Genomic DNA, 15,917 nt, shown 5'->3' with positions numbered 1-15,917 from the left:
ACACAGAGATGAACAGAGTTTGTAAGTAGCCCCTCCCTGATTTTCTGAACAAGCAATTTGATCAAACTACTTCATCAGACTATCAAAGCCTGTCCTCCCATCCCAGCCATTTTACTTTCTCTTTATCCCTACTTCTCCCATCATATCATCTTTCTTTCTTATTACTCTCCAGAATTCTGGTTCCAGTTAGCTTGTCCCTCATTCCTGTTGTATATCTAAGCCAATTACATGTCATAACCCCACCCACACACCAACCCATTCATCCATCCATCCATGGATGCCCTCCAACTTCTCTATAAACCCGAGTCTTCTTTTCCTTTCATACCCTGCTCTAAACTCAGCTCCTCTAGGAAGCTACCTCTGTACAGCCTACTTGACTCTTCTCCTTTTCTTGCATTCTTTTATTATTTCAATAAGTCAATAAGCATTTATTAACTGCTTACTATGTGCCATTTATTAAGGCTCTGTGGTAAATGCTGGCATATGTAATATAATGCCAAAAGAAGGCAACTTCCCAGGTTCAAAATACCAGCATAGGTGCTCTCTATTTTATTTAGTGACAAACCAAGAACAGAGAAGATCAAAACATGACATCATTCAAAATACAGCATTTACTAAGTGTGATTAAACAATCTCCAAGTACTACCCCACCCCAGGATCTTCCAATCATTCAATCAATTACAAAGTCTCTGTTCTAAATACTTCTCCACCCCTAGGCTATACCTTCATTTGGTCCACCACAAAACCCCTCTTCTCAAATGGAGATTAGTTTCCAAACATAAGTAAAATACATTCATTTGCTCAACCATAGAACACAAAAAGGTCAAAAGTTCCCCACCCCTGGATCACAATTGAATCTACCCCAGAGTTACATCAAGTTTAAACACAGCACTTAATACCCAAATGGAGGTCTTTTCTTCATCTTGACACGAGGCAAGTTCTCAGCAATCTTAGTTCCTGGGGAGACAAGGCTTAGCAAGGCCATAAGATACATTGCCAGTCCCTTCATGAATTTATCCTCTGTCTGTAGAACAGTCCTAGAACCCCTGAACACATTAGCAAAGCCCTCTCCCAGGATTTCTGTAAACATACAACAAGAAAATCCTTCTTCAGGGCTTCTGAACCAACAGAAAGGCTCCCAGACCCCTGCAACAACAGTACTGTCCCTCACCAGTGGACAGTATTCATTCTGTCTGCAGGACAGTCTCCAGACCCCTGCAACAACAGTACTGTCCCTCACCAGTGGACAGTATTCACTCTCTGTCTGCAGGACAGTCTCAGGCCTTCTTAACCAAATGCCAGGTTCCAGGACTTCTTCAACAGGACAGTCTTTCACCAGTGGACAAATCTGGCAAAATAACATCAAAACAGACAGACAAAGTACCAGCAAAACAGCCATGTCTCCTCAGTCCTTGGCAGCTCAGGGGGGCAGGTCTCAAAAGTCCAGGGCAATTCAAAGCGGCCACCAGCAATCCTCTTAGTCTCTCTCTCTCTCCACGAGGTGCTGCTTCCAAAAAAGATCTTCCGCCTCTCTCCAGTGTCTCTCCAAATCTACGTCACCAGCTCCTCCCACTTCAGGACTTTCTTTTCACATCAACAAGCCCATCCCACAGGTGGGATTAACAAACTCTGGGTTTTAATACAATCAATTTGAAAACCAAGCCAATACAGGGGAATCTTTAATTGCCATTACTATCACAGCATATAAAAAAAGGCATGATTATTGGTCTCTGTCCTAAAGGAGACCTCATTTGAATATTGTGCACAAAGATTTCACTATGGTCTACTTTAGGTTTTCTTGATAACCTCAGAATCTAGCACACTGCTTCATACAGTCAGCACTTAAACACTTGAATTAAATCAAAGTACAATGGGATTATCACGGAGGATGACGGTCCTGCTGTCTTCTACTCAGGCCAGACTACATCTGGGGTCCTGACTCACATCTAGGTCCTGGCTCCACACTTTAGGAAGGATATTAAAAACCTAAAACATATAGAAGAGGGTAAATGGAGTGGTGAGGGGTCTAGAAATCATGCAATGTGAATGGATTGGTCAATAAGAACTGAAGAAACTGGGGTTAAAGGAAAAAATTTTGGGAAGAGAAGGCTTAAGGATAATACTATAGATGTCTTAAATTATTTTAGCCGTCTTAGGGGTGGCTAGGTGGCACAATGAGTAAAGCGCCAGCCCAGAGCAGGAGGACCTGAGTTCAAATCCGACTTCAGACACTTAACACCCACACAAAAAAACTAGCCACGTGACCTTGGGCAAATTACTTAACCCCAATTGCCCTCCAAATATAACCAGAAGGAGGAAAAAGAAAGAAATCCCCATAGAAAAGAACTACAGATAGACTGAAAGAAATGGCCAAGCAGAGAAAAATCCATAATATAATATATATGTGATATACCATGAGTTTAAAAGAATATTAGAGGAAAACTCCAGAGAAATAGATCTACAACTGAAGCCCCAGAAAAGAAAATGGAATTACCATAAGAAACACTGGAGAATTAGTTAGAAGACCTAATAAAAGAACTTAAGAGATAAGTGAACAGAGAAATCTTAAGGAAACATTCAAAAGAAGAATTGATGGTTTAAAGCCCAAACTGGAACACCTTCACAACTCCATGGACACTGGAAAGGACAAGAGGGGGAGACAGAAATAAAATGTTAATGACACAAAGTCAAAGGAAAATAAATCATTGGAATAACACAAGAGATTTTTAAAAATTTTAATTGACCAGCAAAATACTACTTAGAGAAAGGACCTAGAATTTTTGGCCTTTTATGGAGAAAAATGATAAAATTAAAATCTTAAATGAAAATTTTCAGGAAAAACATAAAATTACCTGAAAGTATTAGACTTAGAGGAGAAGTTGTCAAGAGCAAAAAATATTCACAAGATGTTCAAGGTTTAGGGGCAGCTAGGTGGTGCAGTGAACAGAGCACCGGCCCTGGAGTCAGGAGGACCTGAGTTCAAATCTGGCCTCAAACACTTAACACAAAAACTAGCCATGTGACCTTGGGCAAGTCACTTAGCCCCAAATGCCCTACTTTACCCCCCTCAAAAAAAAATGTTCAACGTTTAACTTCACCAGAAACTCATGCAACATGCTCTAAAGCTTCTGGAGTAAAAGAAAATACTGCAAGCAGTCAAGAAGTTAGCTCACTATATCCAAGAATTCTGTTCAGAATTCCTTGGATTACTCACCATAATCAATGAGAAGTGACCTCAAAAAAATTGGCAAAAAGCAAAGAAAAATAGCATACACTAATGGATAAACATCCTACAAAACTAAACAATATCTTACAATGGGAAAAATGGATTTGAAACCAAATTGATTATTTCCAAATATTGCTTTTGAGAAAATAAGAGTTCAGTAGTAAAAAAGAAACTTGAGTAAATTAAACTAAAATATCAATACCCTTTGATCCACAGACTGCATTGCTAGGCATATAACCTAAAGGAGGTCAGTGATAAAAATAAAGACCCCATATGCAACAAAATATTTATAGCAACACTTTTTTTTGGTATGGTAGTAGCAAAGAATCACAAACAAAGTAGATGGATTCCCATCATTTGGAGAATGGCTAAACACTAATGGTATAGGGATGTAATGAATATTAACATTCTATAAGAAATTAGGAACAAGCCAGGTTTGGTAGCTCACACTTGTAATCCCTACTACCAGATACCTACTAGCTGTGTGATTCTGGGTAAGTCACTTAACTCCTGTTTACCTCAGTTTCCTCATCTGTAAAATGGATTGAATAATAACATCTTTCTCCCAAGGTTATTATAAGAATCAAGTGAGACAATAATTGTGAAGCACTTAGCACAGTACCTGGTACACAGTAAGCACTATATAAATGTTAGCTATTACTATTATCATCCCCCTCCTCCTCACCCTTCTCCTCGCCTCTTCCACCCCCTCCTCATTATCATCACCAGGGAGGCTAAGGCTGGTGGATCTTGTGATCTCAAGAGTGCTGAGCTACAGTGGTCTAAAGTGATTCAGTGTCCAGATGGGATTCATGCTTTGATCAGAGTGGGACCAAGCCCATAAGTGGCCCCTTCACTTCCTGCCCAGGTGAAATAGGGAGATCTAATCTTTTTTTGTTTTGTTTTGATTTTTTCAACTTAAAAATTTATTTAGTACAATTTTCTTCCATTGTAGACAACAAAAGTGAAACACAACATTATCTAAAATTCTGCAAAGATAAAAAACAAAGAAGTTTTCTAATACTGATTGTACAATAAAAGGCAAGCATGAAATTTACATCTTACAAAATTAACCTTGAAAGCTTCTCAAGGGACCACAGCCTCAAAGACCTGGCTCCTTGATGAGGCAATCTCCCAGGGGCTGGCACAACAACCTGCTTACTAATTTCTGAGAGAGGAGGGCACTCAGGAGTGTGAATTTAAAAAAAAATCAGTTTGTGAGCTTTAAAAAAAAGAATAATTTACATCAATGAGTAAAAGGTGGTGAAATGAAAAATATGTACTCTTTCCCAGTACATTTTTTGGCCCCAAAATCAGAAGGAAAAAAAGCAAAACAAGCAAGCAGACTGACTCCAGGCTTAACTCAAATAGAAGTTAAAATGGACATGAAGTGAGTAGGTCCCTAATTTTGAGCTCATATTCTCTTTTCTTAAAGAATCATAATGACTGGGGTGGCCAGGTGGTGCATTAAGTAAGAGGGCTGGCCCCAGAGTCGGGAGACCTGGGATTTATTCCAGCCTCAGATACTCGGCACCCACACAAAAATAACTGGCCGTATAACCTTGGGCAAGTTACTTAACCCTGATTGCTAGAAGAAGAAGAAGAAGCATAATGACCAATAAACAAACATTAGGTCACCATACTTTTCAAAGAATTTTGAAGAAGTAAAAAAAAAGTACAGATTTGGGGTAAGCAAGCTTTAACATCTTGATCATCTCCTTGCCTGGTCTGGCTCTGCTTGTTTTCTGATATTCTCAGAAGTATGGGAGAGCTGAGATTTCTGTGGAGAACCTTACTACAACACAGTCAAAATTCAGTCTTGAGAAATATCTTTTTTTAATGTATTTATTTATTCTTTGTTTTCAACATTCATTTCCACAATATTTTGAATTACAAATTTTCTCCCCGTCTTTTCCCTACCCACCCCAAAATAGTGAGCCTACTGAATGCCCCTTCCCCCAATCTGTTCTGTCTTATATCCTGCCCCATCCCCCCCAACTTTCTAGTAGGGCAAGATGGATTTCTATACCCCAGTGTCTGTATATCTTCTTTCCCAGTTGCATGTAAAAAACAATTTTTTTAACATTTGTTTTTAAAACTTTGATTTCCAGATTCTTTCACTTCTTCCCTCCTCACCCACCCCCACTAGGAAGACAAGCAATTCAATATAGATTGTATATGTGTAGTTACACAAAACGTTTCCATAATGAGAAATATCTTAATATACTGTCTAGAAGCCTTCAAGGGTAAGGAGACAGCCAATGCACCGAGCCTTTGCTAGCCAGTTCTTGGTTCCCATTTCTCTATCCCTCCTTAACCCCCACCCCTCAGTACAAATGCTTAGATATTGTTTGTGTAACTCCTGTCTCAAAGCCCATTGGCATGAGATTCTCTCTTTGTGTTCAATAAGGTTTGTTTCTAATTTAAATAGCAACTTATTTATTGGGAAGAATTGAAGTTGGAGTGATTGTGGGATACAGGAAATCTGCATCTACAAGAGCAGGACCTTCTAGTCATGCACTGAAGTGATTGATGCCACATTGGAGACGGGAGCGACATACTTCTGTTTGGGCCAAACTGGCTGGGTGGGGTCCCTGGGAGAGCAGGCCAATACTGGAATGGTTTTTTTTTTCCCCCTGACCATCAATCTGTCCTCCAGCCATATGTTTCAATGCCTTTTCAGCTTTACCTGGGTTCTGAAATTCTATATAGAACCTTCCAATGGGTGAGGTGCATCCTTTCCACAGGCATATCACTCATTTAAATTTTCCTACAGGTGGAAAATATTTCCACAATGCAACCCATAGTCATATTTCTAGGAAGGCTTCTAATAGTACTTGGGTGGGTTTTGGTAAAGGACTTTTTCTCTTCTATTCCTTCTCCTCCCTTTAAGGTGGTTTTCATTTGGAATGGGAATTGATGCCTATTATCATATCTATTCAAGATGGATTTGGAGATCCAAAGGAACTGTTGGAGTAGGAGCTGTCAGACAGGTAAATGCTGGAGACACAGGAGACATGGAGTGAGAACAGGAGCTTTTCTGGCAGGTATTCTAGCATTTCACTCTTGATCTGAGCAGATAGGAAGACAGGATCAGAGACATAATAAGGGGTTAAATAAGCTTACCTTATTATAGTCTAGTCTTCTCAAGGGGTTGTTGATAATGGGAGTACCAACTCCTACAGCTTCCCTACAACTCTTCTTTCAGGAACAAGCAAGAACATAGTAGGAGCTACAACTCCTACAGGCTCCCTAATCCTCAATGGGGGCTGGTTGAGGCAAGCACATACAGACAAAGCCCCATCCCAACCTTTATGGGGGTGTGTGGGATGAAAAACTCCATTCAAAATTTAATTAAAACTCGGAGGTTTCTCAGGATAAAAATAGGAAACTTTATTCTTTTCCCCAAAGGAAAAAGATGGTCCTCTCCACAACAGATCAGTGAGAGGAGATGTTCAATATGGGGCAAAGCAGGGTTTTTAAAATCCAATTCAGTTGGGTCACATTCCCCCACTGTCCCTCTCTCCCATTGGCTGGGAGGGGGGCTCACAGTCTTATGGTGGGAAGGAGACAAAGAATGGGGGCCGGGTGGAGGGTCGAAAGACTCCTAATAGGCTTAATGCTGATTGACAGCAGCAAAGAAGGGGGAAGGGTGAAACCAAAACTGAGATCTGCCATTAGATTCCAGGACATAGTCTGAGAAGTTTTCACCTCCCCCACTCAGGGGCCAATCAAGGCATGTACTGCATTCCACCTTGTGCATTCAGATTCCCCACTTACTGCCCACTGCCCACTTGATTTATAGGGCAACAGACAAAGAAGGCAATTTGCCAACAATAGGGTTTACATTAATTCCTTATATATCACTGTGCAGTCACAATGGTTATTTTACCAGCTGAGCTCAAATGTTTAAATTATTTACCATTACATAATGCTACACAAGCATGGTGGAGATGTTTACAAAACTATGAGCCTGGAAACTAGAGATTGTTATGGACATAGATCCTGGGAGCTAGTATCTTAAAAAACAAAAATCCACCTTATACATACAAAAAAAAAGCTTCAGAAGGTGCTAGAGCTTCTTGAATGGCTTGATGCTGAAGAAGAGTTAGACCCACTGCTAGGACTAGCGACAGAGCCAGACCTGGAAGCAGTGCCATGGCTGGATGCATTGTGCCTCTTATAAAAGCTTTGCCTCCATCATGGTCTTTTTCGTGTGATTCTCTGGTGACCCCCTTATCTTTAGATTGGTCCTTTGACTTGTCATCAGTTCTAACTTGATGCTTGGTGAAAGAGGGAGCCTTAGCACTGGATTTTAAAAATTATTTTCTTTGACTCTTTTCATTCCTGATACATTCATTTCCCCCTTCTGAGGTAGTTCAAAGTTCTGATTCTGAGAATTGATCCATAATCAACTGCAATTTACTACAAAGAACAGCATGTTCCCAAGCCCACTGCCTCTGCAGTCCACTCTTCCTCTTCATTCTTCATCCAGGAAGACATAGTCTTTAAAAAAGAAAAAAAAAGATGATAAATACAATAAGATGAAAAGATTTATACAAAAAGATGCAAATAAAGTGAGCACAACCAGGAAAACAAAATACATGATACCTTTAACAATGTAAATGAAAAAACCCTTACCAAGAACATCAACATAATAGAAAATGAATGCTTGGATCCAAAGAAGTCATGTTACAAGGCATTTCCCTCCACTTCTTTGAAGAAGTAGAAAACTATGACTGTAAAAAATGCAAATAATGTCAGATTTTTTCATTGTAGAGTGAATTTTGCTGAACTTTTTAAAAAAGTTCTTTGTTATAAGGGATATTTTTGTTGAGGTGAAGATATTTTGGGAAATATAAGTGATGTGAAAAGAAAAGATGTTGATAAAATGTTATTTAAAATATACAAATAAGGACAAACAAATTCAGAAGGGAATGCAAACAAGTAGGACAATGTTGGAAGTATGGTATGAAATGTATCTATCTTTTTAAAAAATAAGATCTATCTAATAGAGTTTTATAGTGTCAAGTCATGCTCTTTTGAAGTTGTTAATGTTTATCAGTTTAACAATAGTATGCCCTCAATTGGGGAATGAACAAATGAGCAAATTATGGGTACACCAATGTAATGGAATATTATTATACTTGTAAGAAATGATAAAAGGAATGAATTAGATAGACAATAGTGTTTTGTTTTGGTATTTTTGCTTTTTGGAGGGGTAAGGCAGGGAAATTGAGGTTAAATGACTTGCCCAAGGTCACATGGCTAGTATGTGTTAAGTGTCTGAGGTCACATTTGAACTCAGGTCCTCCTCACTCCAGGATCAGTGCTCTATTCACTGAGCCACCTAGTCACCCCTGATAGTATATTTATTAAGCACTTTGCATATACCAAGCATTGATCCTGAAAATACAAGTACTACAAAGCAAAACAGACCCTGTCCTCAAGGAGCTTACATTCTAATTGGAAAGACAACACAACTAGGAAGCAAGAAAGTGGGGAGAGATCTCTCAGAATGATGTGAAGATAATTAGGAAGTAGTGTAGATGCCTCATTCCAGGTAAGGTAAGGTGAAAGCTCGCCTATCAGAGTCTAAGATGATGCCAGGGGCAGAGTCCAAGGCTCTCATGAGGATAATGTAAAAAAGATGGTTAAAGTGGAGACAATATGATTTGGAGGGTTGAAAGGCTTTAGTAAGAAAAAGAGAAGTCATCCATTATAAGCTGCCTCTTTCTAATTCTACATTCCAAATCCCCTCAACTTCATCTTCCTTTCTACCCCATCTTCCTTTCAAATTCTTGGTCTGAGTCTTGAGGAAGAAATAGCTCTCTTTCTCGCCCAAACCAACCAATTTACTTCTACTTATTTCCATCCCCTCTCTCTCTTCCAGAGCCACCTCATGTATCATCCTATATCTGTCTGTTTTTCAGTCTGTCTCTCTTTCCCCTGGCAAACATGTCCTATCTGCTACTTGACATTATTATCCCCTCAAGTTTTTGAAATATATTTTTCTTTCCTTTTTATAGCCAAACTACTAGAAAAAAGATGTTTTTTTTTTCCTTGTCTCCAATTTCTTGCCTCCAACTTCTCAATGCTATGCTATCAGGCTTCCTGTTCTTTCCAAGGCCACAATGATCTTTTTATTGCTAAATCAAACTTTTATTGGTTTTCACTATTCCTAGCCTATGCACAGCATTTGACACATTAACCAAATTCTCCTAGATACTCTCTTCCCCTGATTCTCCTTCCACCTGTCTGGCTGTTCCTTCTAGGTCTTCTCTGCTGAATCATAAGGTATGTCTTGTCACCTATGTGTATACCTCAAGGCTCTGTTCTGGGCTCTCTTCTCTTTATATGCTTCTCTTTATATAGTTTCATTTGATGACATCAAATTCCATGGGCTCAATGATTATTTCTATACCATTAGATTATGGGCTCCTTGAGAATAGGAACTATCTTTTACCTCTTTATATATACACAGCACTTAGCACAGTGCTTGACACATAATAGGTACTTAATAAATGTTTATTGATTGACTGATTGATTCTAATAACTCTCAGATTTATCTATATATCTTTCTATATCTATTCAGTCCTAATCTCTCCTGAGCTCCAGTCCTGCAACAACTGCCTATGGCTATATCTAACTGGATGTCCAAGAAGCATCTCAAAATCACCACATCCAAAACTGAATGCATCCTTCTCCCAAAATTCATCCTGTTCCCTAATTTTTCTATTTATTTTGAGGATACCATAATCCTCCTAGTCACCCAGGTTTGCAATTTAACCACCAACTTAAAGTTCTTTTTCTCTCCCATATTTAATTGGTTGTCATATCATGTTGCTTTTACTCACAGTCCCACTTTCTCTACTCACACAGTTCTCACCCTATTTCAGACCCTTATCACCTGAACTATTGCAATAACCTGCTAATTGATCTCTCCACTCTCCAACCTCCACAGTTGCCTAAGTGTTATTCCTAAAGCAAACCATTCTTTAAACATCAAGTAATAAATATTATTATTAATAATAATAGCTAACATTTATAAAGCACTTTAAAGTTTGCAAAGTGCTTCATATATATTTGAGTGCCAGTCACTGTACTAGGCATCATAGATATAAAGAAAAAAAATGAAATAGTCCTTGCCACAAAGGCAGGCGTGTTTTTATCAGAGCAGGATGCCAACATGAACATAAATATATACAGAATTATACTTTTGTGTGTATAGGGTATGAGCTAGAATATCTTAATGTCTCAATTTTTTTTATTTTGTGTCTTATTTAAATATTTTTTCATTTTTAAGTAAAGTTTAGTTGTTAGCTTAAAAAATAATTTTAGTCCTAAATTAAGGTCCTTATTCAAGAAATGTTCCCTTTAACAAAAATAAAAAATAAAATTTCCTGGAAACATACTTTAATAAAATATGCCATTTGTGTCTGTGCACAGTACATATGCAAAATAAATAAAAGGTAGTTTGGAAAAGACAAAACTAGAAGCTGGAGGAAATGGAAAAGGCATCTCATAGAGGGTAGTTCTTGAGCTGCTTTGAAGGAAATAGGAGACAGTATTTCCTCTGCCACAGAAATTGAAAAGAATTCAAAGGCATGCATGAATAAATACAAGATACTTAAAACATTTACATAGCCCATTACATGCATTCTATCCCCACAAAAGCTAAAAAAAGATCCTTTGTGGGATTGCTCAATATGTATTATCTAATTTATGTTAGTCCTGCAATGTCTGAACAACTTAGATCAAGGTGCTGATCTTCTGGTCTACCTTGGTTTGACTTTAGTTATCTAGCTGCAGAGTGATTGGCAATATTCTCCCCTGCAAAAATGTGTGTTTAAGTAAATCTTCCTTAGGGTTTATACACTTGACTCTGGACCTCACGAACTCCTGAAAGCTGAAAAGCTGATTACTGAAGATTGCTAGTTGCTAAAATGAGTTCAGAAAGAGAAGCAGTTAAAATAAGGCACCCAAGAATTCAATTCATCTCCAGTCTCCCAAGCTCCCTGAGGCGAGCACATTTCTTCCACTGCTAGGTGCTTCTGCTACAAGATGACAGTGCCACTGGGAGTGAAGAGAAATCCCCTGTGCTCCACTTTGTTGTACCACAGTCTATAAGAGGAGACTGCCAAAAAGGCAGGGCCAGTCCCATAGCCCAGAAGGGGCTGATAATGTCTGATAAGTTTCTGTCCCTACTTTCAATGCATAATCATTACTCAGACAGCTCTGGGCACAAGGAACCAATAAAGAGTTCACTGTGTCAATCCAGCAAGGTGTTTGGGTGCATGTCTAGCTCCTGGGATTTAAAACTCTTTCTCACTAAGATCTCTCCTGATCACCCTTTCTACACTTTTTAATAATTCTATATTTATCCTCTCACTGCCAACTGAGAAATTCTATTCCCTATTATCCTATTTGCTTTTCAACCTTTTTTCAGTCAGTCAATAAACATTAAGTGCCTATTATGTGCCAGGCACTCTGTTAAGTGCTGGGGATACAAAAAGAGGCAAAAGACAGTCCCTGTCCTTGGAGTTCACAGTCTATTGGAGGAGACAGCAAGCAAACAAATATGTACAAATAAGCTATATTCAGGAAAAATAGGACACAAGAAAAGTAAGGCAATAGAATCAAGGAGGGGATAGGAAAGGCTTCCTATAGATGAGATTTTATTTGGGACTTAGAGGAAGCCAGGAAGACCAGGAGGTAGGAATAAGGAGGGAGATCATTCCAGGAATGGGAAACAGCCAGAGAAAATTTCCAGAGTAGAGAGATGGGGTATCTTGTTCATGGAAAAGCAAGGATGCCAGTGTTAACTGGATAGAAGAGTATATGACTGGGAGTAAGGTGTAAGAAGGATGGAAAGGTAGGAGAGTGTTAGATTATAAAAGGCTTTGAATGCTAAACAGAGAATTTTGTATTTGGAACTGGGAACAATAAGGAGCCTGTGGAATTTATTAAAGGAGGTAGGGAGGGTGAGTGTGTGACATAGTCTTGATGGGGTGCCTGGGGTCTAGGTCAAACCCTCACAGACTGGTTTTATAAGTTGGTTTGACCTAGACCCCAGGTACCCCATCAGTTTGACCTGTGCTTTAGAAAAATGATTTTGGTGGATGAATGGAGGATAGATTGGAATAGGGAGAGACTTAGGGTGTAGCTTACATACTCTTGGCTCTCTTTTCCAGAACCAGAGTGGCTGCCTGGTCCCCTCGGGGTGCTTAAGGAATTTGTGGAGTGTTTCTTTTCTCTCCTGCCAATTAGTTTGAAGCTCCCACCAGTTGTTTTCCCCACTGGACTAGCACCTCAGTTCCATTCAATTTTTTCCCCAAAGGGATATTTTACTTTATCTTCCCCCAACACTCAAGGAGCCTACTTTCCTTTTCACTACTGTTATGTGGAGGGGAGGGAGAAGGCTCAATTTATCTTAGTTCCTATATAGCCCTGGTGCCACTAAGTTCATGCCCACATGCAGCATTACTGTTTGATGTGTCCTAGAGGTCACTCTTGAAGGTTACTCATTTGTGTTTGGGATAGCAATGCAGCACTGACTCTGGAAGCCAGACACTGGAACAGCAAAACAATTGTGAACCATTCAAAACTCACAAGGTCATGAAACTCTACTCTCTTCACCTCGAACAACAACAAAATGGAATGATCACTGACATAAGCCTTTTCATAGGGCCATATAGCCTCAGATAGGAAAAGGCCTCATGGCCTCTCTCCTTATAGCACTGTCTCTCCAGACACCACGAGCAAAGGAATCAGCAAATGAGGCCAAGAGAAAAGTGGCTAAACTCAACAATTCTTTTTGAATACCTCTGCAACCAATTAGCCTCCTCTTCAACCTTGGTTAGCCAGGTGCAACCAGTGAGAGAACATCTGAGTATGAACCATAGTCCCTCCAAGGTACTTTTATTAACATGTCATCATGACTGTCCCCAGAGTAGATTTCCCAGCTTCTCCATATGGGGAGATTGTATTAGCCAAGCAAGCTGATGGAATCTGTGCATGGGTCAGGCCCCAATTACATCTTTGCAATCTGGCTTGTGAAGCCAGCTGAAACTACTCTCTTCAAGATTATCAATGATTTCTTAATAGCAAAATCCAATATTTTCACCCCTTCTTTCTCATCCTCCATAAACTCTCTATAACATTTTGATGCTGGCAATTCACCCCTTTCCTCTAGACACCTTCTCTTCTGGAATTTTTGTGACTTTACTTTCCTGGTTTTCTACCTACTTCCCTGATAAATTGTATTTACTTGCTTATCATCCATGACCCACTCCTTATATGTGAATGTACCTAAGGAGTCTGTCCTGGGTCCTTTTCTATTCCCTCTATAACTCTCTTTCAGCAACCTAATCAGCTTCAAAGGATTTAATTATCACCTTTATGCAGATGTCTCCCAGATCTACATATCTAGCCCTGATCTCTCTCCAGTACCACACCACAAACTGCCTGCTGGATAGCTCCCTGCATATCTTATAAGGCATCTCAAATATAACACATCAATATATCAACATATCAAAGCAGAGCTCATACTTCCTCCAGGCCTTCATCCTTCTTTTAATTCAGCCCTCTTCCAAACTTCCCTATTTCCTGTCAATCAGCTTTGCAGACTTCAAGCTCATAGGAAGTTTTTTTGTGTGTGTGTGAACTTTGTGAACTTTTGGCTCTAAATTCTTTGCTGTAATGGTATGCACATGAATGATATACTACATGAATTTCACTTATGTTATCTCTTTAATCTTACTCCAGCATTTTTTAATTTTAGTCAAAGAAAGTCCTCCATCAGTGGCTACACTTAGCTAGTTGTTGTTTTAAGGCAACTGTTGGGATAGAGGATAGAGCACTGAGTTTGGTGTTACGAAGACCTGAATTCAAATTTGGCCTCAGACACTTATTAGCTGTGTGACTTTAAAGTCTGTTTGCTTCCGTTTCCTCAACTGTGAATGAGACTAATAGCGCCTACTTCACAGGGTTGCTGTGAGGATCTAAGGAGGAAATATTTGTAAAAGTGCTTGGGCAAATTCTGTTTCATCTTCTGCTCTCTCCCTCCACCCCCAATATTCTATTAAATTATTACCTTTTTCCCTGCTTCTCAACTAAAAGGGGATTTTATTGATATCAGTCCCATTAAACCCAGGAACAAGACGTTGTTACAACAGACTACTCAAGAGTACTTCAGTCAAGGGAGCCAAACCAAAACTGGGTCCTGAGGCTGGTCTTTATTTGACCTTCTTCTTGGGGTGCAGATTGTTGGTGTGGCCACACTTCTTACGGCAGTTTACAACGTGGGGGTGAAGGTGGGCATAACACTTGAGACAGATCATCTTGTCACAGTTGTACTTCTGAGCCAGCTGGCGAAGGGAAGGCTCAACGATGCCCCCTCGAAGACGCAGCACCAAGTGCAGAGTGGACTCTTTCTGGATGCTGTAGTCAGAGAGAGTTCGTCTATCTTCTATATGTTTTCCAGCAAAAATCAGGCATTGTTGATCTGGTGGGATACCTTCCTTGTCTTGGATTTTGGCTCTGACATTCTCAATAGCATCACTGTGTTCGACCTCAAGCGTGATGGTCTTGCCCATCAGGGCCTTCACAAAGATCTGCATCTCTGCAGCTGTGCCTGCCGCTTGGCCATCTTGCTGAAGAGAAAGAGGCCACCGGAAGCGGATACCACTCCTTCACTGCCTTTCCAAAATTATTTTTTATATTATAGAGAAATAACTGCATTTTTAGGGGATGAAAGTCTCTCTGTTTATAAATTGTATTAGATCTTGGGGGAAAAGAAAAGCACTTAGCACAGTGTCTGGACCATAATAGGTGCTGTGTAAATACTTATTCTCTTCTCCTTTTCCTTTTTAAAAACAATGTTTATTCATTTTTATTTTGACTCCCTCACCTATCTGTCAGGAGAATAGCATGTTTAGTCATTAGTTCTCTAGAACCAACCATCGGTTGGTCCTTGTGCTGACTACATTTTCCCACCCACCCACTCTTTAAAGAGGCTAGTGAGAGAAGATACCCAAGACTAGAGCTCTAGGTCTGATACAATCAGTTTCTGTTCTCCTTCCCCTCTTCTCTTTCCTTGCTCAGAGCTCAGTTACAGGTATGTTATCCTTTCTTTACATTTAAGCCCCTTCTTTCAACCTTCCAGGGTTAGAGTTTGTTTTGTTTAGGCCTACTTCCTTCCGCTATTCTCCCTCTTATCTTCCCTTCTCCCTTCTTCCTCATTCTTTCCAGTTCCATTTGAAATGAATTTCTGTATCCAGCTGTGTTTCTGTAACAAAGTATGTGCTGAATAAATATGGATTAAGTGTATTCTTGCCTCCTTTGACTGATTCAGATGAAAGTGAGGTTCAAATGATGCTCACTCCCCTCACTCCTTCCTTTTTTCTATTGTCTCCTACTCATGCACACAAATTATAATTTCTCCTACGCTTTCTTTCTTCCCTTTATCTAGTGTATCCCTTACCCCTTCCCTTTTCTTTTTTTAAGGTCATGAAAACATAAAATAACTACTCCCAGACCCTCCTATTAAATTCCCTCTATGATTCCTGATGATGACGGGGATCAGAGGGGATGAAGCTCCTGAGGAACAGGGAGCTAGAGGGATTATGGACTGAATCAGGTGCCTCATCAACATAATAGGAAAGTCTCTGCCCAATCTACTTTTCACTCC

General features: G+C 39.6%; 1 protein-coding gene, 1 long non-coding RNA gene and 1 pseudogene across 2 annotated transcripts; all 3 read right to left on the bottom strand.

Moving 5' to 3' along the window:
• Positions 1–593: 593 nt before the first annotated feature.
• On the bottom strand, positions 594–1,658 carry LOC138143577 (uncharacterized). Its single transcript, XR_011163730.1, has 2 exons — positions 1,313–1,658; positions 594–1,024 (listed from the first exon to the last, which is right to left on the bottom strand). It is a non-coding gene; the product is annotated as an uncharacterized lncRNA (long non-coding RNA).
• Positions 1,659–5,739: 4,081 nt separating this feature from the next.
• Positions 5,740–7,694, bottom strand: LOC138143667 (RNA-binding protein with serine-rich domain 1-like; annotated as a pseudogene).
• A 6,769-nt stretch (positions 7,695–14,463) lies between these two features.
• LOC138143576 (ubiquitin-ribosomal protein eL40 fusion protein-like) lies at positions 14,464–14,885 on the bottom strand. Its single transcript, XM_069064821.1, has one exon. It carries the CDS (start codon positions 14,845–14,847, stop codon positions 14,464–14,466), a length of 384 nt encoding a protein of 127 aa, XP_068920922.1. The 5' UTR covers positions 14,848–14,885.
• Positions 14,886–15,917: the final 1,032 nt, after the last annotated feature.

This window comes from Petaurus breviceps, unplaced genomic scaffold (genome assembly GCF_028583685.1).
Source record: "Petaurus breviceps papuanus isolate PSGF00001 unplaced genomic scaffold, PetGlider_PUasm1.0 90650, whole genome shotgun sequence".
NCBI lineage: Eukaryota > Metazoa > Chordata > Mammalia > Diprotodontia > Petauridae > Petaurus > Petaurus breviceps.
This window is presented reverse-complemented; position numbering and strand designations above follow the sequence as displayed.

Excerpts from the sequence above, each read along its gene's own strand:
- LOC138143576 (XM_069064821.1), bottom strand. The coding sequence starts at position 14,847 with ATGCAGATCTTTGTGAAGGCCCTGATGGGCAAGACCATCACGCTTGAG.